Source organism: Aphelocoma coerulescens, chromosome 1A (assembly GCF_041296385.1).
Source record: "Aphelocoma coerulescens isolate FSJ_1873_10779 chromosome 1A, UR_Acoe_1.0, whole genome shotgun sequence".
Taxonomy (NCBI): Eukaryota; Metazoa; Chordata; class Aves; order Passeriformes; family Corvidae; genus Aphelocoma; species Aphelocoma coerulescens.
This window is the reverse complement of record NC_091014.1, coordinates 57,122,534-57,149,639: the sequence shown is the minus strand read 5'-3', so window position 1 is coordinate 57,149,639 and position 27,106 is coordinate 57,122,534. Positions and strand designations below refer to the sequence as shown.

Here is a 27,106-nt window from a genome sequence, read left to right as displayed (position 1 = left end):
ATTTGATCTTATTTCACTAATCTGTGAGATTCTAGAAACAAGACTAGAATTATGTCAAATAGAAAGGAGCAAGACTAATGAAGAACAGCATCCCTTCTAGATCAGGAGCACTGACTGAATGATCATGCCTTGTGAAAAACAGAAATTTAAATTATTCAAGTGTAAAGACTTCTAAAAGCCATCTTCTGCCTGTTGCCGCAGAGTAAAATTTAATATTTGATCAAAGGAGGGAAGAAAAAAATTACTTTGAAAGTTCCAGACATCTCTGGCTTCTCTCATCCTTATTTGTTTGCATGAAGACAGACATATAAGGTGCTTTATAAGATTTCTTTTCCCTGTTTTGTTTTAACATATCATAGATGATTTTAGATGGAAAAATTGAGAAACACAGCGTTCAGAGTTGGGTAGTGAATGCAATGAGGAGTGATGGGTCACAGCATAGTGGTGAAAGCCAAATGTCCATGCCTATGGCAGAGTGTTTGGAATAAGCTGATCTTTAAGGTCCCTGCCAACTCAAGCCATTCTGTGATTCTATAATTCTTCATTTTAAAGCTGAGCCTGGATCTGCTTGTGTTGTAATGTTGCAGCACTGGAGCTGTGGGGAGCGAGGCAGTGGCAGAAATGACAGCTGGCAATAATCAGGTTGAAGGAATGCAGCCTTGCAGCCGTTAGTGGGTAACAGAGCAGCTCCTGCAGTTACCAGTCCCTAAGGCTAATGGATTGTGCAGACTAATACAGACCCTGACAGAGGAAGTGCATTTTTCTTGTTGTTGCTCCAAAAGCTTTCTATGTTTTACACAGATGCTCAAGTGACCCATTTTATTTTTATTGCCATAAGAATCACCAAAAATACAAGTAACTAGGTATTTAATTCAAGTTTATTCAGACACCTCTGCTAGGTTTAAAAAGCTGAAGTGGGATAAAAATCCTGTATTCTCCCCATATGATCTACCTGCACAGACATTCCGAAAACCATTTGTCAGGACTGTCTGCAGAAATGTTATACAAATGCTGACCTGGATATACTAGTCCCCTAAAAAAATGTAAACTAAATATATGTTGTTTTATAATGTAATGACTTCTGTCTTCATCTTAGGTATGCACTAGGCACTCACCAGGAGAACTGTGGAGTAGCAAAATGATAAAGCAGTTCTTAATAATATTTTTTTTAATCAAGAAAGGCATAGAAGATCTTCTGTAGGCAGAAGGCAAGATCATGTCTTAAGAACAGTTCAGAGAAAAGAGAAGGAGAACAGATTGAAGTTCAGTAACTGAGAAAGAAATTGCAGGAACATTTTTTTTCTGAGGCTAACATAATAGGGTCAGAAGCTATTTCTGTGTGAAATTCCTGGTCTACATCTGTCTCAAAACCAAAAAGCCACCTAGCCTAAAATAATGCCTAACAGTCAAAACTGCCATGTAACTTAGGCAAAATTTTACTTGGAAAGCATAAAACCTGGACCTTTTTACTCAGCAGATCTTACAGAGCAGCTGGAATTATGGTCACTTTGGGTGAGTGTGAGATGAAATTTTAGCTCCACTGAAGGACAGTGGTAAAGATCCATTCACTCCAGAATTCCCTTGGATACCACCCATGAGATCTTTTTGCCACTGTTTCTTTGAGAATCCAGAACTGCTGCGAGAACAGGGCCTGGGCCCCATTCAGAAAGCAGCTCAGAGTGCGTGGTCTGGTCTTGCTTCATTTGCTTGTGCAACTTCACTGCAATGATGAGAGGAAAATGATCCAACTTGGTTTTCAGATCCAAACCTGGATTTTCATGTCTGACAATTAGAACCCACTTCCTCCCCCACACAACTGTAAAATTAACACATTTTGTCTATAGGTCTTTCAAAGTTAACAAACCAACAATGACATATTTGTGCAGTAATTTCTCAGGCTGACAATGATATAAATTTAAAAGAAAAACAAACATATTGGGGTCTCTGCCTTTTTTCTCTCCACTGATTTCAGCACACAGTGAACTCCACTGTATCCTGCCTGATCTGACTTCCTCTCCCCTTTCAGGGAAATCTTCCTGCCTTTACCAGTATCATTGCACAGAGATTTGCATAAACATAGCCGAATATAAACATTTATATGAACAGAGAGTTCTTTCAGTACTTGGTTTGTTTTGTTTCAAACACAAACATTAATAACCATGTATATGTGTACAAGCACCTAGGTGTAAGTATACCATGTTATATTTTACATATACAGCATTAGATAAAAATGTCCTGACTTCTTTTTCAAAGGTTTGCTTGATTATTCTCTTTTTTTTTGTTTTGTAAATTACTGGGAAATAGTGTTTTAAGTGATGCATAATTTTAACATATATTCTGAAAGGTGTATCTTGTTTAAAATGTGCTGGATTTGAAAAAGAAACAAGGAAAAGACAAAAGGATCATCTGATCAACTGCTTCATTATTATTCTCTTTTCCTGATCACCTCTGCCCTGGTATGTAGAAATTGGCTGATTTATTTAAATCCCAGGAACTCCTACAGCATATGGTTCATAAAGTAGCATTTACAGTGTGCATTGTAACACTTCACTGCCACTGGAAAGACTTGAAAGTAATATGGTTTGATGCTGTTCCAAAAGGAAAAATAGAGTAAAACTATCACTAATATTAAGTCAATTGCTGTAAAAGCAGCTTTTGGAGAGGGATGATATTTTCTGAATGAAAACCGACGCAAGAAAACCCCCAAAAAACCAACCAAAAAAACCGACACAGCCAACCCTTAAAAAATCCCCTAGCCCAAAAACACCATCCTCAGAAAGTAGTTCTTCAACACTGCCTTTTTTCCCACAGCCTTGTGGAGCCCCCAACCCTGTCTGCAGAAAATGAAAGAGAGAGGGGTGGGATTAATGTGTAATTAAAGGGAATTTGGAAGGCTGAGATGTTGCGGAATGTTAGATCAGTAGCTGGAACAGCATGTGGTGTTCTTTAGGCAGGCTTCATTGAATCCATACAAAAAAAGAAAGAAGGGCTTCTTGCCTGTCTGCTCATTTATCAAACAGCTAGGCTGAACTTTCACAGCTCCACAAAAGTGTTTTACTGTTTGCTGAAGTTTTGCTCCAGAAATTAAAGCTGAACAACCTAGCGACTCTGAGTCTTTGCTGCATTTTTGACATCAGCCACCTCGTGCAAAGCTCTTGGAAACTAGCACAGGTCAGTTTTTACATGATACTAAGGGGAGATGATTGTACCTTTACTGAACTCCCCCCAAAAAGTACTGAAGAAATGGTCAAATATGTGACATTGTAATGTCTTTATTTATATAGCACCTTTTGATCTAAATATGTGTTCCAAAGCTTTCAGTCATCAATCAGGATTAAATATTTGTCATGGTGGCAAAATGGCTAATGGAGAAAAAAAAATCTATATTATTTAATCAATTTAAATTGATTTTTTTCCTAGTTGAAAAGTTTTATTCCATCTTGAAGGCTTTTTTTCCTTTAATATTAGTTGCTGCTACCCCCCAAAGAGGAAGCATTTAGCAATTTATATAACAAAACCACAATTAAAATGGATTACAAATTTTAAAAGGAAGAAACTCCTTCGCAAATAAATCTTCAAGGCTTACTGCAGTTTTTGTTGCGTGACTGTTCTCTCAGAAAAATTTTCCTCCTACTGCAGACCCCACTGAGAATCTGGTTCAATCCTGTGAGGTGCTGAGCATCTCCTTTCCAGCAACAACAGCAAAGCTTTTTCATCAGGATTAGCCTGGTTGATAGAGGCTCTGACTACTGAAGGCACAATCTACATTCACTCACTCATTTCCTTAAATGCAACTGTCACTGAATAAGTTTTGGGTTACAGTAGCAATGTTCTTTCAATGTCTGCTGACACACTAGAGTTCGGATTCTTGATGATATCCTGCTGTTTCTGAGATCCACTTGTTTTCCATAGAGGATAAACTGATTATGAGGTATCTTTACAAATGCCATGATGAGTTTTCCTTGGTAGAAATGATGCCCTTGTCAAATACCAAAATCTTTTCAGAGAATCATCTTTTAGAAAAAGAAGTGTTTAGTGGCAGGTTTGTGAAGGTCTGTAGAGAACTTTGTTGATCCTTCAAAGTGACATAAATAAGTAGTAGGCCAATTCTAAATACAGTCCTCCTTAGTTTAGAGGCAGAACTGATCTTAGATTTTTAAAGAAGTATGTTCTACTCCAGAAACTTATGTAAGTATTTAAATTAATGGTAGTTAGTGGAATTATAGTGAAGTTTAAAGTCTCTTTCCCCTCTTTCAGTAATGGAAAAAATCAAGAGTTTATTTCTGATTTCTCCTACCACATATTTTATTGACTTCACAGTGCAGTTTTTCTGATTTTCTGTCTTGAAAGTCCATATTAAATTAAGTATTAGTAAATGTGTTTTTCCATCTATCTTAATAAAAGTTTTATTTATTTGCAGATAATAAGACAACAGTTTCCACAACTAACAACAAGAAGACTTGGAACCAGAGGCCAATCAAAGTAAGCAGTGTATGGTAATATTATCATCTCCCATGGGGCCCCATCTGGCTCTGGCTTTACTGAATGGAATCATATGAAAACAGGAAATAATTTGTCCAGTTGGGGCCTTAAAACCAACTTTGATGGAGGTTCTATTATAGTCTTTACATTATCTTATAGATTCAGCAGTGACCCTGCAAAGGGGGTCTAATGGAGGCCAACAGCATACTGATTTGATCAGCAGTATTTTCTGTATTATTTTTCATCTCAGCTCACTTTACACAACATAAAGGATATTTGCACTCAGGAGTAATGGAACTACTGTTGGAGGCTGTGAAATAACAACTGGTTAGCATCATGTTTCAGGCTAGAGAACAAGGGTCAGAATGCTCTTTGGAATTTAGGTAGGAACATACATTGGCCTAAACTGAAATCGTCCACAAACCTGTGTTTAACAACCATTTTTCCTATGTAATGAAATACAACATATCTTTAGGGACTAAAATATTAGCTTATTGCCTTACCCAAAGCTGGTATTTCCTGAGAACAGTTCATCCTAATTCCAGAATGAGAAACTGATTCAGAATTAAGAATGCACTTCCTGGGGTATTTGACTTTTTCTAATTGTTGATAAGATGTGATTTTACCAATTTACAAAGAGGATACAGTGATGTTATTATACTTTTTTTCTGCTTGTGGACTCCAAGAAATTTTTCCAGTGTAGCTTTGAATCTTTTTCTGGCAAGCATAAGGCCCCTCACATAATAAAATCTGCTTTTCTTGCTTAGCTTTCACAGAATCCTACAGAGTAGCAAAAGTGTAGTATCTATAGCTCACAAGTGAAAATACTATGGAAGGGGAAATGAAAATGTGAGATGGTGTGTTTGCAAAATTTTGTTGGTAAAGCTTCTCTTTCAAAATAAAGCCTGAAAAACACGATATTGCTAAATGCTGAGAATGAAATATGCTATTAGGATTGAGCTTACATACTAAAGCTAGAACGACCTGCTCTTTAAAGAAAAAAAGAAACTAAGACGCTAAAAGAAATGAAATTAAAGATAGATTTATTGTGCTCTTCTAATAAGTGGTCCATGCCAAGCAGTATTTCTTTGATGGGACAACACATTCTTTCCCCAGCTTGATGTTTTCTTAGTTTTTGTAACTAAGCTTTCTTTTTCTAGAACAGACATATTTAAGCGGCTAACTGAAGATTTGAAATCCATTCCCAAATGCAAATTCAGAGTGCTGTAACATCACTCATCAAGCCACCAGACAAATTCTCAGGTGGAAATTCTGAGCTAGCCCAACAGCATACTAGGACAGGTCTATAATCAGAGAGTCAGGATTTAGTACTGAATGTAAGTTTTGTGGAGGTTCATAAAGATTCCTCATAAAGAGTGAAAGTGTGCACAAGCTGCTTTGTGGACACATTCATATGAGTACCCCCTACCAGCCATCAAATCATCCTGACATCAGCTACAATTTTGTTACTTGTCCTTCCATTTAATGAAAGCAGTGAGCACTGCTTTATTTCCAAACCAGAGCTCCTCCCACAGCACCAGGAGTCTCTCAGAGGGCAAGACGCTCTTGATCTGCTGACTAGAGGTGTCTTGCACCTCTAAAAGCTGTCTCTTTACTCTCACTGAGGCTACAAGTCAGTGAGGCTTAATATTTCTTCACAATTTCTCCCTAACTTGCCTGCCTGTTAGAGCAGCTTTCAGGTTGCATACTCCCTTCATGCCACTTGTGCAATGGTTCTGCTCCCCATCTAGCAAATAAGGGCCTTCTGTCACATACACACAGAAGCTACATGCATGCTGTACTTTAAGATAAATGCTCTCCTTGGCAGACCCAGCACAGCTGTAACTGAGCTCTGGTTTTGTTTTCAGAAACATCTGACTGCATTCCAGTTAAGTGTTACGTAAAGAAATTACTTTAGGCATTAACACTTCGGTCCCTTTATCACCAACTGTGCTGACCGATTGCTGCCAGTATTATTCTCGTTCCACTTCCCTGCTACTGCCAAAGGAAATTCAGCCATAGAAGTGGTTAAGATTATCTGACTTCACACTGTTCTGCCTTCAGTCTTTTTATAGCACGGCTGCCTTGTAGCATTACAAAGTTCAGAGCTACAATGGTGCTATACTCTTGCTCATCAGTTGTGAGCTTTCTGGTTTGCAGCTGGTTTATTGATGTAAGCATGCAGCTGTTCTCTATGGCACTGAGCTTAAAAACAGTTCCACCACAGGTGAGCCATGAGAAGGCAGCTGAACATAAAAGGCAATTTCTTTCTGTACTGTAGTCTGAAACTCTTCAATTTGGTACACAAGGTGTGAGTTAAACCAGTGGAAGGTACATGGTGTGAATGGAATTTTGCTTCTTTCTTTAAAGGAGTGCTGTATATAACAGATCCATGAGGGTAAAAACTATTCCACTTTAACACAAAAATGATTTTGTTGTCTGCATGTTGTTATTCTACATATCAAAATCTCAAGTCCTGTTTATTGAATTAAGTTGATTTTTTTTTCTGATAGAAATACAAAAAAGTAATTGGAAAAGAGTCTGTATAAACAACTCTAGTGAGTTTTTGCCCTTTTGGGATGGTAAAACTTCTGAAAGAAGAAGCTATCTAGAAAAATTTTGGAGTTAATTTGGCTACTGCTGTCTATATGATTTTGAAGCTACATGGAAAACTCTTATGCAGTTTACTACCAAGTGCAATATACCAGGAATTAAACACTGCACAGTGAAATTCTACTACATTTTCCAGGCTTGCTTTTTTTTTCCCTTCACCGATTTAAGACAAAACTTGATATGAGACTGACCCCTGTTTATATTATAGAAGCCTTTCAGTCCTGCTTGCTCTGACTTTTTCCGTCTTCCTGCCCTTCCCTGAGCAATTTGTGTTGCTGGCTCCCCACAGCATTTCCTTTTGGGTTCCCCTTCCCCAGATGCAACACATAGGCCATGTGTGAGTTTTATGGCTCTTATGTGCAGTGCTTGCCTGGCAGCTGTGAGGGACCAAACTGGGCACTTTAACTGAGAGCTGGAAGTGTTGCCATTCAAGCTAAAAAGCCAAAGTTCTACAGCTGGTGCTGTAACCCCAGCACAAACTTGCCATTAGTTACCTGTAACAGGTTAGTCTGAAGCCTGGTTTCTTGCATAGAATGCATGTTTTGACCTAAGCTCTGATGGGAAGATTTGGAACCAATACCGTTGCTTTCTCAGGTATTGAAGCTAGGAAATTCCATTCATCACTGACATTACACCACGTCAGTGTAATGTTTTAAGATACTTCACTTGGATTATTCAATGTTGAGTTCAAGACAGCTTTTATTTTTAATGAAAATAGGGAATGTCCTCAGTGGGTATGGCCAGGTAACCATGTACTAGAAATTGGCTACAACACCCCAGACCTCCTCTCAGCCCATCTCTGCTGATAGAAAAGTTTGGGCTTCCAGCTCTTTGCCACCATTTTCTACTGGGGATTATGACATGCACTGATCTGTGGGTGAATGAGTGGGAATGGAAAAAGGAAAAGTCACTGGTTAGTTAAACTACCATCATTTAGATGCTACTCTTTAACTAATTGCATTGATGACCTTTGTAGAACTGCTGAAAGCAAATTTGTGTCTATTTGAGTGAACAGATCTGATGGCAGCGCTCTGAAACAGTAGCTGACTGAAGAGTGAAAGAAGCATCCAGGGATGGAACTTCTTGTGCCACCATAGTGGGATCCAGAAGAGAGTCTCATGATGATCTGATAGGCTTTTGATAGGCTATAAGGAGAGAAGTGGAGGATCATTGAGAAGTCTGTGTAGGATTTGGCTGAAGCAGAAGTATACCAGCAATACAATCTTATGATGCCTTTTGTAATCCTTACAAATTTAGCTGATGGGTTGGGTGCCTACAGCTGAGAAACCAAAATAAAAGTTAGGAAATTACAGAAGGACTAAGATAACCTTTGCTCCTTTGATGCAAGAGTTTTGCTTGATAATCAGTGCTTCCATTGGCACCTGTAATAAAGCTGAGTGGTAGCATAAACGTGTGCCATGAGGCCACCGATCTGTTTCTACAGCACAGCCACACTGTAATTCCCAGTGTGGCCTCCACAGACAGAGTTAGTGCTGTGTGATATCCCTCGCTGATCAAAGCCCAGTGCTGATGCTAGGGTATGAAGCAAATAATTGGAATTGTACATTTCCTGCCATTCATTGCTTTCCAGCACAAACCTTTTCCCCACCTCTTTTAGTTGAAGTGTTTTCATTTTTTGAAACTTTTCTGATCAGCTCAATTGCAATAAAGACTCGTGCTTTTCAGGGACCAAACCAGCCCTCAACAGCCTGAGAATCAGGGAGCTGAAATAACAACAGAAGGGCCAGTCCAGAGGGTCTGTACCTCTGCTTATTGCTGAACTAAAGGAGCAGCTGCACAACAGAGCTCTGCCAGCAAGTAGCTTTAGGATGCTTTTTATTTTTGTACTAAGTTAAAAAAGGGAAGTACGTTATTTTCCTGCCCTACATCAGTCACCTTTCTTCTACCACAAGGAATGAAAATTGTAAGCTCAATATATTACCACAGTATTCTGCTGCTGAATCAATGCTTGTTAATAATATATAAACTATTGCTCAGTCTATTTTGCTGTAGAAATCACTTGCATATCAATTGCCCTTTTCCTCCATATATTTTTCTTTAATTTTCAAACAATCTGCTTTATAAAATACACATCTCTATGTATCAGGTACCATTATTATGGAATTGCAGTGAAAGAAAACTCCCAGTATTATGATGTGATGTATTCTAAAAAAGGAGCAGCCTGGGTCAACGAAACAGGAAAAAAAGAAGTAACCAAACAGACAGTGGCGTATTCACCACGATCCAAACTGGGAACATTGCTGCCAGAGTTTCCAAATGTCAAAGATCTAAATCTGCCAGCCAGTCTGCCAGAGGAGAAGGTAACACTTTGGAAATCTTTTCTCAGCTTGTCTTGGTTTTTTTTTTTTCCCTGCTCTGGATGAAAGCTTTGTCTAATATATAAAGACTTTAACCTAGAGTAAGTTTAATTATGCTTTGACTTGATTTATAGGGGACTGAATTACTTCATCTAATAGGAAGAAATATCTTCCCTTAAAATAGGCAGCTGACACTATCAGCTGTAGAGTATTTCTAACACCTGTGAACATTTTTTAAAAGTTGCATTACATACAGGAGGGCAACTTTTAAAATTATGTGATGTTGGAGTGCAACTTCTAAAATATGTTACAGCCCTCTAATCTGTGAACACACTTGAAGGCAAACTGAAAAACAGTTCTAATACTTTCTTGAGCAGAGAGGGACTTAGTGCATTTCTTATCCTTCTAGAGTAGAAATTCAGAGAATCCCATCTGCACATATGACAAAAATGCTCTGGCTTCTCTTGGCTGAGCTTGCTAGGTTTCTGGTTCTATGCACATGTGTAGTATCAATGTGAAATGGACAAAAGAATGGGTTTTTTTAGTTCTTTATGTCCTAATTAGGGCCACATTCTCGTCTTTGATCTCACTGAGGCTTTTTGCTCCTCTTACATTTGAAGAATCCCCATTGACAGAAAAATCCATGAATTCAAAGGGAGAATTTACTTTTGAGAAGAAAACTCATCTTACAGCTAATCTAACTAGACTTTAACTGATTTCATTGTTTTTGCAGTTGTGCATAGATAAGGTAAGAAAAAACTCGCTTTTTCTGTGCTCTGTGTTCTGATATTTTAAAAGTGGATTTCTTAAAGCAGAATGATCTTTTGTGTGTCTCCCTCATTCTTTTTCAGGTTTCTACCTTTATTATGATGTATAGGACTCACTGTCAGAGGATCCTAGACACTGTAATAAGAGCAAACTTTGATGAGGTATGGTTAGAAACTGCAGTTGCAGTTTAATGATACAGAAGGTACCAATGGGTTTGAGACCCTATTTTGTATGTTATATTACAGACTTAGAGCTTGTGGTGCTTGATGCTTTTCAGGAGCAAGGAACAATAGCTGTGCTTGAGTGTGTAATATGTGACTGATAGCCCTAAATGTCACTTACAATGCTGTGTGAGTTGGAGGAACAAAAGCAATGAGAATGTTTTTGCCCTCTGTTCTCTAGCAGGATTAAGGTAGCAATATCCCCTTACAAGATGTTGGACAATCCAGTTCTTACAACTCAAGAAGTGTGTCCACCACAACTTTTTGTTGGAACCGAGCTGCCCGAAGGAATTCCTCTGAGTGCTCAGCAGAGCCAGGGCAGGTGTCACAGCCACAACAGTGAGCTCTGCTGCTCTGTTAACAATGATGCAGAGTGGTGGGGGGATTACAGCCTCCCAGATATCCCAGAGAGCCACAGCTGAAGTCTTCAGTTGCTCAGTTGTGCTGCAGCGCAGCTAGGAACACACACACACTGCTCAGCAGTTAATACCATCTCTTAGAGAGGGATAAGGCTTGTACCTGTTCTTATCTGACTGAATCTGAGGGGTTTCTGGGAGTGCACGCAGACAGCTCTATAATTGGAGCTGAAAAATAAAATGTTACTGGAACGCAAGCAGGTTTATATAACATGGGAGGATGGCAGATAACATCTGGCTATAGACATACTGAGGGCTTGATTTAAATACTTCATTCAGGTCCTGGAAAAAAAAAAAATCAAGGGAAATGGGTCTTTTGACTCTGTCTTCTGAACAGTGGGAAGAAATTCCTTGTTTGTCTCCTTACTGTTTAATTCTCAAACTCTTCTGGTTAAAGCTTGTTTTGCACCCTTGTACGCAGTCTAGAAGTTTCCATGTGAGAAAAATATGTGACACATTCAGGAAATTTACCTGGGTGATTCTCAGAATAGTTTCTTAAGAGCAAGATGCTGTATTTTTTTAGGGTTATCAGGATCTATGGTAGGGAAGGGGCTGAGCAGCAACAATGTAGAAATGGCAAATACTCTTTGCCACACGTGCTGTGGTTGCTTACTTCACTACAGATTGTGAGCAGAAAGTTATCATTTGTGAATGCTGGTGTTCTGACCCCTGTGGAACTGATCATATCATTCTCAGAAGAACACCTTTATTTCCTAAATTAAAATTTTCAGAGGTATATTTTGCTGTGTCTGAAATATCTCCCCTATTTTTGGGGTTTTTGCATTTCTCCACTTTTTCTCCACTTTCCTTCCTGGTGGAGGAAAGACAAAATCCAAAAGTGTGGCGTTTCTTTCCAAAGCGAAGACAGAAAGTGGTACATTGACCCTTGTAAGCCATGTGCTATCCTCCTCTCCCTCCCTCCCTCCCTCCCTCCCTCCTCCCTCCACCAAGCCTTAGACTGCATTCCTTTGTATACATGGACAGAGTGCATAGACAGAGAAAAAGGCTTGACATGTGGAAGCCAAAGAGTTACACTCACCAGCCACTGACAGAAGGTAAAAATACAGTGATTCCCATGGATGTCTCTACTGCAGTAGCACAAAGACTCCCTGTCACCAGCTCAGAGGGTCTCCTCACCCTTTGGCTGATTATCCCATTGTGTGCTACGTTACAGTATGAGCCTGTCTAGTTAAGGAACATGCCTTGCGTGTGTTGCACCCCATTAACTCAGCTCTGGGGCTAAAACAATGATCCTGTGTAAGCAGGATCATTTAAAGAGAATGGTATTTGTGGCCTTTGATGATTTTAACATCCCTGCTTCTTCTCTTGATCGCAGGTTCAAAGTTTTCTTCTGCACTTTTGGCAAGGGATGCCTCCTCATATGCTGCCCGTACTGGGTTCTTCGACTGTAGTGAATATAGTGGGAGTCTGTGACTCAATTCTGTACAAGGCAATTTCTGGAGTTTTGATGCCAACGGTACTACAAGCCTTACCTGACAGGTAACTGACCCCTTATGGCTCAGCTGTCTTTGTTATACTTCTTTTCTTCAAGAATGACACCAGTTCTCAGAGAGCTGCTTGCTTCCACCTGTTTTCTGACTTTAAATCCAAATGTCATTTGAAAGGCGTTGCAGAGCTTACATGTTCCTGAAAAGATGTTCAGATTTTCACAAGACTTGTATTATGAAAAACTTGGAGAGTTGGGGGGTTTTATGTGATGAAGGATACCACTTTCTTCTTGGTTTCATAATGTTCAGCTAAACTAAATTCACTTTTCCAATCCACGTGGTAGATTTCAGCTGGTCTCTTCCTACCTGGCATTCATGTGAGTCCAAGAATTCTTGTTCATAGAGGTAAAGCAGGACAGAGATCAACAATCCACAGCAAAAAGTGTAATCACTGAGTGCAGTCAGCATGTTTTCCCCTCTGGGTTTACTTATATGAGCATCAGGAAAAAATCCTTTTCTAAATAGTCTTGTACACCTTTAGCATTATTTGACTGATGTGTTCTTGACATTGAGTAATTTGTTAAGAATATTTCTCTAGGAGTTTTTTAATGGTGCTGTGCATTTAGCCTTTAAGATTTTAAAGTGTCTCTAATCAAGGAAAATGCTTTCACGATGTTGTTCTGCTCTCTTATGTACATTTCATGACTGCTAAAGTGAAAGTATTTTACACAAGAAATCTGCTGTAAGCATGTGCTGTTCTTGATAAGACATGTACATTTTTACAGGCTTTTCCCCTCACCCCCCCAAATCTATTTCATTGGAAGGATTAAACAGAACAGCAGTCCTTTTTTCAAGCTGCTTAGTTCTTTCATAGCAAATAAGGAGAGACTTGAGTGTGAATATAGACTTTTGTAATGCATATAAAGGGCCAGATTGTGGCTATTAAGCCATAGCCTGCACTGGAGGGGGTGAAGAAGGGTCTCATTGCAATGGAAGCTCCTGAAGGAAATCTTGCTGACTCAGGCAGAATCCTCTGAGATACTTCCTGGGAACAAATTCTGGCTATCCAGAAAAGGCACTTTTTAGTGAGCCCAGAGGTTGTCATCCATCCCCTGCTCTCTCTTTAGGTGCTTTTGTGGAGCAGAGCAGGCCTATGGCCATGTTTGTTTTAACCACCTCTGTTCTTAGTGCATTGTGCTAGGAGTACAAACAGAAAATCTTCTTGGTTGAAAGGGAGGAAGTTCCTTCTATCTTTTCTCTGTCATTTGTACATTTCTAATACTGCTACAGGCAGTGCAGCTTTGTCTGTCAGAGCCAGCTGCTAGGATCCCCTGCACAACGCTCTGCAACTGATCCTGGGAACTGTAATTTTATACTGAGGATTCTAAGGAGAAAGGCAGAAGGATCTGCCTACCTAGTGTAACAGGAAATGATGGAACCATCAGGAAACAGTAGCAAGAGAGAAGAGCAAAGTCTCACTTGTCTGAGAAAGTTCCAGTCCTGTGCAGGGCTAAGCAGGCAGGTCCTGCTCCACCTCCACTTCCCCCACTCGGGGGGGCTCGGCCTGAAAATTCCTCCCCACCACCATCATCACCCACTCACTGGCTCTGGCCTGCAGCAGGAGTTGGTTATTGCTCTACTTGAATATCCCTTTGTACATCTGTATAAATGTGGGCACAACTGAGCTGAAACGTGAAGCTTGATTTATTGTCTTTAAACAGTTGTGGATTTATATTTGTAGAGAGTGGGAATGATTTCATTTGAAGTAGAAGGACTGTTTGTAAGGATCAAAGCAATGCTGTACAGAGATACGAGGTTTTGAACACGGTGATAAATTTTGCTTTTCTTGCAAAAGTTGTCAGAAGCTTCAGAAGTTTTTCTTCATGCCTACTAACCCAAATATGTTAGCTACTCTGCACGATAATGAGTTGTAAATAAATGACTCATGGTCTTCACACGTTCACAGCTTTAATGGCACAATGCACAGAGTAAACATGATGTGATGTTGGGATTCCTTTTTTCAGTTTGACGCAGGTGATCCGAAAGTTTGCAAAGCAACTGGATGAGTGGCTGAAAGTAGCTCTCCATGATTTGCCAGAAAACCTACGAAATATCAAATTTGAGTGTATGTATTGCCCAATCTCTCTTCTGTTGAAATAGGATGGACAATGTTTATTGATTACAAATTAATTGGAAGTGACGCTACTGTTCTTTTAGGAATTAAAACCTATCATCATTATAAATCTTGCATTCACTTGGAATCTCCACTTGTTAATGAGAACCAATCTCATCTAGTGAAATGAGGCACTGCTCAAAATGAGAATTTCTTTTTCTTTCTTGTGGATTCTGATAAGAAATTAATTTTGTTGATAGTAAGCAAACATTAAGGATGATATTAGGCAAAGAAAATTATTAAACAAACCTTTAGGCTAGCAGAATTTGAATACAGCTTGAGGCCCTTACTCAAAAAAGTGCCAGAGTTAGAAATGAAGGAGATCAAATTACCCTGTCACCACAGGAAAGGGCACTAGTCCTTTTCAGACGTGCTTTGTAGATGCCTGCAGTGCACATCACCTATTGATAAAGCCTGCTTTATTTCACAGCTCTCAATTCTTTGCCTTTCATGAGCACTAAATTCCACACCACAAAGTTAAAGGGGAAAAAAAAAAACTAATTTAGGAGAAGGATTAACTATTTTGATCAGCGTAGAAAATTAGGTGGATATGTTACTGAGAACAGTCAGGATGGAAGTTGGAACAACTAATTTCAGGGTGATTTGAATTGTTTACTAATTTATTTTTTAAATTAAACAAAGTCAGAAGTGAGAATATGCTTTACCACATCTTTTTTTCAGTTCAAAAATATCGAAAATCTTCAACAGCAAAATCTTTTTCAATCTTACAGGCAGACAGAAAGAGATGGACAGTGCACTCTCTAGGCATTCTCAATCTGTATTTTTTAACTGCCCTTATGTACAGTGTGGAGGGAAAACTCACTCTGTGACCACATTTAACATCTCTTTGGATAGATCTGCAAATCTGGTGCTTTTGATATAAGGAAAATACTGCGTGCACCCTGCCTTTTACATGAGCCTTTGTTGCTTCTGCAGCTGTTTCCTCCTCTCAGAATTTGTGACAGAGTACACAGCCAGTGGAGGTACTGACAGGAGGAACTGCAAGCGTGGGTCATTTTTGCAGTTCCCAAGTCACTGATTTCAGCCAAAAAAATACACAATTCAACATTTTAAAAGCTCATTTTCCAAGAATAGGAAATATCTTAATGTAAGGTCCATACCACTTGCAAAGATCTAAACTGGGGACGGAGGAGTGGCAAGTACCTCCTGGGCCATTTCAGCCCATAATGTATTGGTATATCATGCAATTGCTTTCAGAAACTTAGATCAAATTCTACCTGAAACAGGATCAGAGTTTAGCCCCTACTAGTCCAGTCAAAAGACTCCTCCAAAACTTGATTGCATGAAGATTTAGCAACCTTTTCTCATTTCCACACATAATGTAGCTATTGTTATTTTATATGTGCTTACTCTTGCACCAACATTTTTCTTTCTATTAAATGGTTCTTTCTGTTCTTCAGATCCTTTGTGTAGCAAGAGAAAATTTGCTATGCTGATCAAGCAAAGCTTTTCCATTGTCCTCTGTTTCTCTTGTCATCTCATTATTTACAGCATCTATAAATAATTGCTTGTAATATGCCTCTGTAAAATTGATTGAGCATCTAGATTTAAGGGTTTAGGTCAAGGTTTAAATTAGGTTAAAACTGGGGTATTTGAGTGAATTTTATGTAGCCACAATTTTGTATGGCAAACTGGATCTATTTTGTTGTTTTTCTTGTTTTAATTTAGTAATTTCTGAAGTAATTATCTTTATTTAGCACAGCATGTAAATATGTATCTCTTTTTTCCTGCAGTGTCCAGAAGATTCTCACAAATACTACGGCGACAGACATCCCTAAATCATCTCTGCCAAGTAAATATTTCAGTTACCCAAGTTTGATGAATGCCATTTTTACTGACTTTTCAAATAATTTTATGAACTGACAGGTTGGATTTCACTCAGAGGAGGAGATCACATTAGCAGTTTGTCTCCAACATTTGTTGTGGCCACCTTTACACAATCAAAAAGTAATCACTGAAAAATGCTTTTCTAGACAACTGGGAACCCCTGATCATTAAATTCAGCAGGGTACTTTCATGAAACAAAATTAATATTTGATTTGAAGAGCTGGTTCATTTCCAGGAAATAAATGAGAGGCATTCCATTGATTTCAGAGCAGTTTGTATTGGGCCAGTTGCAAAGCAAGAAAAATTGCTACATGCCCAACAAAAAATTCCAAGCCTAATTGTATATTATAAATTAAATGCAAATTAGTAAAAGGGGAAAACAGCTGAACTGGGGTTTTAAATAGACATGTTCTTGTAACCATAGCAAGTGAATATAGAAACTGCTCCAAAGTGTTTGGTTTTCACCAGTTCACATCAGAATTACCTGTCAAAAAGTCATGAAGCCTAATTCTGTGCCGTATAAAAAGGGAGAGAATGCATTGAATTCATTAACATTTTATCCATGTGTTGGAGGGGATAGGTTTTTCTTCCCTGTCACCTGAAAGCTCCACTTTTGAAAGGTGTATCCAAAACCCCAGATTAACCATGTGAGGGGTGAAGCCCACAGAAAGAAGTTCTGGGGGGAAAAACCACTCCTGCCGGGAATTTTTGGTAGGTTTCTTCCCCCATTATTTTAGTGGTGGAGACAGATACCTGTGCTACCTTTCCCCAAATACATTAGATCATCACTGAGCGCTGGAGGTCCATAGCGATTCAGAGGAAATCGAGATAAAGAAACCACAACCATCTGCATCAAACCTGGGATCAAATCTCTTAGGTGAAGGACTCTTCAAGTGCATCACTCCCTTGGGGAAGCTGATAAACCTTAGTGTGTGTTATCATCTGTGCTTAACTTACAGAGATCTGTGTATATGACCATGATCTTGTGTCACTTCCTTTCCTCTCAGTCTATCCTCCCCATTACCAACAGCAGATCCCTGTCTCAACCAGCCAAGACATGGATCTGATGAGGAGACCAGCAGCTTTAACCTCTTCATGTGGCTGAGGGAAGAATGAGAGTCTTCAAAGACTGGGAGAGGGGAGGGTACAAACCTGAGTGGGGTTTTGTTTGGTATTGGCTTGATTTTTCTTGTCGCTTTTTTGTTCTGACCTGAAGCTTGTCATGAAAACCAGCAGAGCTTTTGGAGTTTGAGGAGCCTAGCAATGGCAGCATCAGATTAGAGTTGCTCATTAGGGTTTATGGTGGATGTAATCAAAATACTTACAGTTGATTAAAGTAGGCAAAATGACTCAAGAGTTCTCTTGTTAGAGGGCCCTGTAATATCCGTAAGACATTGAGCTGGTGGGTGGGGGTCCATGAGGAGAATCAACTTAGTGAGCCCAGCTAAGGAAGCGTAAAAGGGGATAAAGCCTATTTTTTAACCTAATAAAGCATGAACTAATGAATAGATTGGATTGGATTACAGGCATCAAGAACAGTGATCCACAGTGCAGACATCACATTTCAAATGCTGGAGGACTGGAGGAATGTGGATCTGAATAGCATTACCAAACAAACCCTCTATACTATGGAGGACTCACGGGAGGAACACAGAAAGCTCATCATACAACGTAAGAGCAGAATCTTCAAATAAAGCCAGGTGAACTTGGCTTCCTGCTGCAAACAAAGCTCAGAGAAAGTAGTGCTGGTTTTGCAGCCATTGGTTTGCTTGGAGGCTTAAGATAAGTACAGAGATATTTACCAAAACATAAGGGAAAGCCCTGTCAAGGTCTTAAGTTTTGGGGCATAGGTCTGGGCACTGTTCCTTGATGCATTCCTTTCTAGTATCCAGAACAGCCAATGGCACAAAACTTGCACCCAAATTCAGAAGGATTTTTTCCATGAACCTGGGTGAGCTAAATCTATGAGTTAACCATTGAATGTGTGAAAGTCCAATTTTTCCTGCTCTAGTATTACAGGAGAATTGTCTTTTGAATGGTTTTGACACTTAAGTGGCCGTGTATTTGAGTCCCTTGTAAACTTGTTTATAAAAAGCTCTTTTTTACACAATATTTTCATAACCAAGATTGTTTAATGGGATAAGCTTTCACCTTGGACTTTTATGACTAAGTGGAAGTCCCATGTCAAACAAGCTCATTGGCTAATTTAGCTTCTGTCTAGTATAGTGAAGGGCATGGACTTGAAAGTGACTTTGGAGATATTAGCAAATTGGTTTTACAATTAAAGATCTTTTGCAAATATAAAATATTCTTTCCATCATCCAGCAAGTGTTGCATAGTTATAAGTTTAGGTGTAACCCGAAGCACACTGAGTTTTGTTGCCCTAAGGCAACAGAGCTTTGTCTTTAACATCCTATGCATAACCTCGTTTCCTGTGAACTCACCTGTTGTATTGCTATCTCTCTCCTGAGGAGGACCAGTCATCTTTTACCCAGAATCTGCCTTTACAGGGCACCACCCAGGCAGCCATTTGTGGGAGCCCAGCAAGGGTAGGTTTGCTAGTGAGGTAACACTTTCAGGGAGTGGCTGGAAAGACAAGGGGCGACGCCTTCACGGGTATGCTGGACTCTATAAGGTTGACTTTGGCAGTCATCCTGCTGTGCTAACACTTGAATTCTTCTCCACAGTTCAGGGATGGGCCTTGCATTCTCTGCTAGCTCTATTTTTCAGGTAGAGGTTCTTGGTATTTCCTCTCTTTCTTAACCCGTGATTCATTTTATGGCCCTCTTCCCTTTTGAGAAGACAGAAGCTTGACATGGCCGCCAAGGAGGTAGCATACAGTGAGACTGAAGTCCAGAAGCTGAGTGAATCCTTCTGTCATTTGTTATGTTTTCTATATCTACCCAACATCCTACCACTGGCCAAAAAGAGTTTTCAAAGTTATGCTCTAGTAGCAGCAACATTTTTGGCTGCCATTCAGAACATCCTTAATGTTTAAGGAAGCTTCTTGTGTATGCGCTCTTAGCACAATAAAATCAAATGGAATTTTCCTGAATGCTGTTGGATTTGTGCAAGTCTCTCCATATTTTAGGTGTATATAGTCCAAAAAGCAGTTAGTCAGAAATGGTAAGCTAATAGCTCATGAGATGGGATGCTAGTGAGGTGTTCAGATACCTATAGAGATTATTCTCGAACTTAGAATTTTTCCCCCCATCTTTGATGTTTATTCTACTTGACCAAAGATCTTTTCACACTTATATGGCATGGATTTAAGGCCTGTTTTCATACTCTTGGTACTAATAATCAAGAAAGTATAATTTCAGCTACTATAACTAGCAAAAAGCAAACAGGTTTATAAGCCTATAAACAAACTTAGAGAGAAACAGAGAAAAATCAATGGGTATAAGAGCACCTTTTTCCTGTTCTTCTAGGGTACCCACCTCTGACATGATTTCTGCTTTATTCCCACATTCTCAGATCCTGTTGAGGTATTTTTAACAATCACTAAAGGCTAAACATTTAATTTTCTCAAATAGGTCATTGTGCACAGTTGCATTGCTCCAGAAACAAAGCAGGCAACTGATTTGTTTTTCCACTCTTGCTCCCCTCTTTGCACAGCATATGAATTACTTCATCTGTTGTATCAGGCAGTTTTTGTCCAGCCAAATACTCAGGTAAGGAGACAACATTTAGATTCCTCTGTGATCCTGTTCTGAATAAAGGGAGGTTGCCCATTCAATAAAAGAATGAAACAAAATAAGGGTGGCCCAAACATCATTTCCCTTCTTCCCCAACTAATGTTTCTGGTACCTCAGCCTTTGCAAGTCTCAGTTAAACAAAGTTGTAGTCAGGTGTTTAGCAAATGCATTCCTGCTCATCTTCCTGGTCCAACGAAATTGGGGAGGTTGTTCTTTGCATTATTGTTGGATAGTCTCTCTGGCTCATTTTCCTGGCTATCATCTCTAACCTTTGCCTCCTCCACCCCCCTCACTATCTTTCCTGTGGAGGGAAATTCCTTCCTCCTGTTACTTATAATTAGTCATAAATGGAATTGCTTAGCACGTTGAAATCATCCTGTAACACAGCAGGTAGAAAGTATCTTTCTTCTTGACCTACTGGGCCTTTTATTTTAGCTGAGTTAAAGAATAGTTTGTTGAGGTGTCAAAGCACACGATTCTTTGTCTTCCAGCCATTGGTTCTCATATGTAAATGAGACCTGAAGTTTTAAGGACTGCAGCTGAATGACTTTTCAAAACTTTTTGTACTAAAATATTAATATGGGCACTTGGAAAAGATTTAAAAGTATACAGGTTGCTTTTTGCAACTCTTCTCGATCATAAGTAGAGTATTTCTGCACTGATAACAACTTGTTTTGAAGAAGCAGAAGTTTATGGGCATTCTTTGTGTGTATGTGTGTCTGGCATTGCAAAGAGATGATTTGCAGCAGTTAAATCATGTTTTTGCAACTAAAGCATTATACAGATGAGCGCCCTATCAACAATACTCATTCACTTGGTGCCTAGAAGAATCTTTATGCATTTCTAAATCGATTTCATGCATGACATTTTTTCATCACCGGGGTCAAGGCCTAGTTTCTCACTCTTCATAGAGAACACCATAAATGTTTCACTTCTGGGCACACCAGGCAACTTAAATTAAAAACACTAATTTTAAAAAGTAGGTTCTGCTTGGCTCACATTAAAATAACACTTTCAGTGACTGCATCACTTTCAGTAGAAACAAAATAAAAGACCCAGCAAACTTTTTGGGTCAGCACCAAGAAAGATGCATTTGTTTCAGTTAAGCAATCTATTAGAAAAAAGCACAGTAAACTTGTGATTCTTTTGGTAGCCTTTTGTGACTCTTGTTTGAAACAGAATCTAAGTACTAAGGTGGGCTGTTTTTTTTGTTTTGTGTGCCAGTGTATCAGGAGTTTGATCACCTTTTGGAGGAGCAATCCCCCATTGAGTCGTACATTGAGTGGCTGGATTCCATGGTGGACAGATGTGTTGTAAAGGTTGGTAAGGAGGAGTGAGTCACTGATGTGCATTATGGGCTCTATTCAGGTAATACATTTTTAGAAAAAGTAAAAATAATTACAAAAAAAAAAAAAAAAAAAAAAAAAAAAAGGAGTTTGTAATGAGCTCACATTCAGGATTTTGCTTTATTCTGCCCTTGTTTATTTTATTCCAAAAGATGGTATTCAAGAATGAACAGGGTTGAGGATTCCAGTCAAATCAATACTTCAGGGATATGGAGAGGTGAATTCAGAGTCAGAGTCATCCTAATGATACAGTGCAAAGAAAAACATAGTCTGGCCTTCTAAGACTTTAATGAAAAGGATATTTAAGCTAGCTAATTAATTTATATACAATCAAATGTAAGGATGAAAGTCTAGATTACCATTCAATCAAGGACACATTTATGTTCCTTTTGAGCTGATATGGAATACCAAGGACTTGTGTTTTATTTTAATAAAGTGCATGCAGAAACCTACTAACAAAGGTTATCCGGCATCACCATAATTTTACATAGAGTATGAAAATATATAACTGATTATTTTAACTTCTCTTGCCTCTTTGTATTAGGATGTTCTTTTAGAGTTTCAACCCTTCATTCCAGTTGTTAGAGCTCAGAAGTAAAACCAAAACGAACCAAAATATGCTGCCTCTCTCTGCTACAAAATAGCCATATAGAAAACAACATATAATCCCCCAGATTACTTGAAATACTTTGATTGTTTTGGGGAACTTCTCTTCTAGTCAGTGGAATGCAATTTGAAATTCTGGCCAGAGCTGTTCATTTTAGTGAAGAACTTGACATGAATTTTAATAGCAGAGTGCGTGAATCTAATTCTTTAACACATAATAATAAATATATTTTAATATATTTAATAATAAATAATATTTTTGAAGAGTTGAAGCCTAAAGTGTGCTTTCTGAAAAGTATTTTTCCTAGTAAAATGACTAAGTGAATTCACAAAAGTAAAAATGAGAAGGAACAAAAAACTTTATATTCAATATTAAACCTTATTTGAAATAGTAATATAAATTTTCAGTGTAGATCAAACATTATTGATTATAAATTGCTTCCTTGAATAGAAGCAAGAATGAACATGTTAGTAATTAGGTTAAGATGAAGATCAGAGCAATTTTTTGCAGTCCTTTTATCATGTGTAAAGGAGACCCAGTCTTGAATAATACTTCATTGTTTCCTCTTTCTGAAGGTTGTCCATGGTCATAAGGTGGTTTTTGTCTAAGGCCACTTTGAGTTTGGGTTTTTTAATTTGTAGTGTATATTTTAATGTGAAGGTGGCGGTAAGTAGTTTTTCAGTATAGAAAAAGAAGGTGGATATGTGCATCATTCATCTGTATTGCTGGTAGAAATAAAAGTTTCTCCGTGTCAGACACATCTGTCTTCTTGCAGGTAGCTGCCAAGAGACAAGGCTCTTTGAAGAAAGTAGCACAGCAGTTTCTCCTGATGTGGTCCTGTTTTGGCACGCGAGTGATTCGGGACATGACTTTGCACAGTGCACCCAGCTTTGGTACTTTGATTTTGTTGTAATATTTGCATGTCACAGTCAAAGAAAGCTGTGTCCTAGCTTGTAATGTACATTTTAAGTGAAAACATAACCAGTTTTCATATGTCCAGGGCTCTATTAAAACATAGGCTGGGGCTATTGACATTTGGAAATAATGCTCAGACAGATGTCTGTCTTCAAGGTGCAGCCAGGCAAGATGAAAACGTTGCTACTTCCTTCTGTTTGCTGTTAGGAGCTGCAGTGATCAGTCATGGAGCAGCTGGGGGAGTCCATTACAGGAGCATTCCCTAATGCACTTCAGTGCAAAGTGAGCCTGCTTACCCAAACCACTCTGGCCACGTGTTGAGCCAAGAGAGATGACTTTGTGCTGAAGTGGATGAAAAGCTCTCCAGTGAAACACTTTGCCAGCTCTCCTCTTAAAGGACATAGCATTTGAAACTGGTCTTTGCAAAGCGAGTGTGCTTCTGTAATCTGGACAGAGTCTCTTCCATTTTTTAAGAAGTCAGTCAGGATGAAAAAATAGATTTTTACATTTTAAATGGAAAAGCACGTTGCTTTTCTACACTGTTTGAAATGGGGCTTTGTCCTGGGATACAAACAGTTCAGATTAAAATCAGTTAAAAGCAAGAATGACTAAACTGGTGCGCCGTGAGTGTGAACATTCAGTCACTTGGGACCTGACTTTGCATGAGAGATGCTTTTTATAAATGCACATTTTTCCAAATATGTTTCTAGAAGATCAATAAAGAGTGGTTTATTATGGGTAATAATGGTTCAATGTAATATGGGTATTACACTGAACAAGTGCAAGGTTTTCTGCTGGCTGAGCTTTGATGTCCCTTATGCTTTTAGAACCACCTCATAGCATAAATTGTCAGTTAGATACAATATGGTATTTATATAATATGTTTTATATATTTATAGCTCATAATATATATTTATATAACATGTTTATATTTTAATCTGAAGCTACTTTCATTTCCATTGTAAAAAGAGTTTTCCAAATAGGTATTAATGAATCATCATTAGACATCAGGATAGTGACCATCCCCAAGGTGATTACAATTTCCATCTGTGTTTTCAGCAAAAAACATAAACCTGTTCAGGTGCAATGCTAGTGGAGGCAGGAGGAGCCCTGAAGTTTTAAATATCAAAACCATATCCTTAGCCTATCAGGCAGAAGCCTGGGATATCCCTAGCCAAGTGTCACAAATGTTATTTAGCCATGGACACAAATTCACCATAATCTACATTAATGATGCTACTCTTTCACTGCAAGGTCTTTTGATATATTGGTTGTGAATTAGAGTTGAGCAAGTTCCAAAAAAATAACCCCTGAATGTAAAAAGCTCAGAGCTAGGTGGCAGAAACTCTTCTGCACTTAATTTACACAGTTCTTTCTAGCTTTTCAGAATTATGTATGTATTGAGTACTGGGGAGAGAAACAAAGACTGACTTACTATTCTAAATATTTACAAATACATACTTTTGTCTTCAACTTAGATAAATGCTTTGCATTTCTACTGCATTGAGAACTTTTTAGTGTACTGATTTTTAAATTATTTTTTCCACTTCAAACAATATATAGACTCAGATGCTCACAGTGTAATTTTTCTTTTTAAGTGAAATAATGTGTTAGATGATAGGATTTTTATTATGTACAGAACAGCATATTTTTACCTTTGAAACAGATGATTCCAAAATCTGATTGAAGGAAGTTGTAATACCTGGCACTGGAGTGACTGGCACAAAGATTTGATTCCACAAAGCTTTTAAGCATGGTGACATTGGCAGGTTCAAACAATCTCTGGCAGAAAAAAAAAAAGCTGCTCTCTCTCTTGCTCCCTCTCTCTTTTTCTCTCTGCCTCCCTCCCTCCCTGCCTCCCTCTTTCCTGCTTATGCATATCAAAGGCACAGTTGGTGGCAATGTTTGGGTAATGCACCCAGTGTATAAAGTAACTAATTAGTAATAGAAACTCCGTGATTTTCTCCAGATCTGGAAATCTCACTGTTGTTTTGCTACTTACACGTAATTGCTGTATCTCCTAATAGATGCTGGCACTTGCTGTGCCTCAGCTGGGTAATCATTGCCATGATTTCTGTTAACCCCTGAAGATTAGAGCCAAATGCTATTTATCGTTGTAGCTACAGTCTCTTGAATGACTTCTTACCTTTTCCTAAAGAAGTGAATGATTTGTGGGCTACAAATGGATCCATTTCAGTACTTAAAGATAGGCTTGAAAGAGCCCAGCAGTTTCATGTGAGAAACAGTAGCTTGCAAACACAGAATAAATTATGGTACATTGTGCTGAATAGCCATTCACTGTGAGGCTGAAATGCATGCCCTGATATCAGTTTCACTCTATAGCTTACATTTCATTTGACTTTTTAAAAAATATAAAAATATTGCATTCATTGCATTCAGTACCAAAACCTTGTTTGTCTGGTGTCTTTCACGCAAATTCTGGGCTCAAAAACTCTGTGCAGAGCTTAAAAATACACAGTGGGAGAAATAATAGGAGAGGAAGAGAGAAATTCAAAAGAGTGACAAGGGCACTGGAGTGTTTTTAAATGCTGCATTCAGTATTGCCAACCCCAAGTCTTCAAAATTAAGCATTAGACCCCCCAAAAACAAAGACATTTTTTTAAACGGCAGATCTTGGGTTCTTGTTTGCTTGCAAGCATTACAGTGTTTAGAGTTTGCACTTCCAAATATTTTTATGAAACTACAAGCAACTTTCCTTTTTTTAATGAAGGCTGAGTAAGGAGTTTGATGGAAAATAGTAAATATGCTGAGCTTTATACCACTACATGAAGTTTGTCAGCATTTTAGCCTGTTTTTTTTTACCTTGAAGATACTTATCAGTAGTAACTGCACTAGAGTCGATAGAAACTTCCCACTGAAAGAACTGTAGTCAGGAGAAGAGTGAGCATTTTGTGGAGATTCTTGAAAATCTAAGTTTCCACCAGGAAAATCCTAAGTCAGTAACAAGATGATCGGCCATATCTGCTGTCTTTATTGCACTGCTAAATCAAACAGGACTTTATTTAACAAGACTTGGAGCCCAAAAGGTTTTTGAAAACAAGTTCTCTGCAGTAGTGAAATGAAGATCCCCACTTTTTACCCTTGAAAGGCTGGGGAAACTTGTTACCATTTTGATCTGCTTGGTCACATGAAACAAATGAAGAACTGGATGCTTCAGGTTCACCAGCAGCCAGAGGTTTCCTCCCCATAGCAAAGGTGCTGCAGTCAGGTATATCCTGTTTCTGTGCTGCCTTGCCCAAGAAGACAGGGGCACATGTTCACCTCCCAGGGTGTGTGCCCAGCTCATATCAGTGACGACAAAACCATGCAGGCGTGGAGTGAGAGAATGAGACATAGAGACCATAGGAGTCACAAAGAAAAAGAATGTGCTCAGAGTCGCTCTGAAAGCTGAATTGCCAGCTAGGATTGAATAAGGATATTGGGTCTTTCAAACCACTTCTGCCCTACAGCAGCATGTTTGAGTACAGAAGCTGGAGTAGGGGTAATTATTCTTCATATCAATTATTCTTCTTCTTATATGACATATAAAAGCCAGTATCTCAAGATAAACCTAACTTTCCTGTGAAGAAATCAGTCATTATGAAATTCAATTGAATTTGAAACTTGTTTGATCTTTTCCCCTCAAGTATTTTTTGATCTTTTCCCCTCAAGTATTTTTCCTCAAGTGCAGTAATGGAATTTCCAAAGGAATACCTCCACATGAGGTATTTTTGGTTTTTTTTTGTCTGGCAGTAGTTGATCTCTGTTTCTATCTCAGATGATGACTTTTCTCTGGTTGAAGCTAGCTGCTGGATGAGCTATTATTTTAACCTCAGTGTACTTGTCCTTGTCAGAATTACTTAGTGACTTAAATGAACATTTGTTAAATATTCTGTGCAAGTCTAATTGAACAAAGGAGCTTTGAAAAACCAAATCCATTGTATGATAAAGTCCTGTCTGGAACTATTACAGGTATTTCGTGTCATGGAGCCTATTGCATAAATTGAACAAACTCCACCTTGATACTTGTCAGTGTCCCCCTGCAGATGGGTGTTAGTCCTTTCAGGAGGGCACTGTACAATGTCTCAGCTCTGATGCTTTGCTCCTCTTACTTTGCCCCCCAAAATGCATCTGTGGTGTCTTCTTACATATCTTTTTTTTTCTTATGCTTTGTGATCCAGGGCAAACATTTCTTCACCATCCCTGATATGTATTCTTTATAAATAATGGGAAGCAACTCACTTCCTTTCTGT

The 27,106-nt window shown here is 38.7% G+C and overlaps 1 protein-coding gene across 1 annotated transcript in view; it reads left to right on the top strand.

Annotated features, from left to right (window-relative positions):
- Positions 1-27,106, top strand: part of RFX4 (regulatory factor X4) — a 78,960-nt gene that overhangs the window by 31,966 nt on the left and 19,888 nt on the right. The window contains exons 6-14 of the mRNA XM_069003954.1: positions 4,421-4,482; positions 9,203-9,416; positions 10,265-10,342; positions 12,155-12,318; positions 14,291-14,391; positions 16,194-16,252; positions 17,814-17,958; positions 21,210-21,304; positions 22,714-22,831. Coding sequence (XP_068860055.1) covers positions 4,421-4,482; positions 9,203-9,416; positions 10,265-10,342; positions 12,155-12,318; positions 14,291-14,391; positions 16,194-16,252; positions 17,814-17,958; positions 21,210-21,304; positions 22,714-22,831 — 1,036 coding nt within the window. The remainder of the gene's footprint in view (positions 1-4,420; positions 4,483-9,202; positions 9,417-10,264; positions 10,343-12,154; positions 12,319-14,290; positions 14,392-16,193; positions 16,253-17,813; positions 17,959-21,209; positions 21,305-22,713; positions 22,832-27,106) is intronic.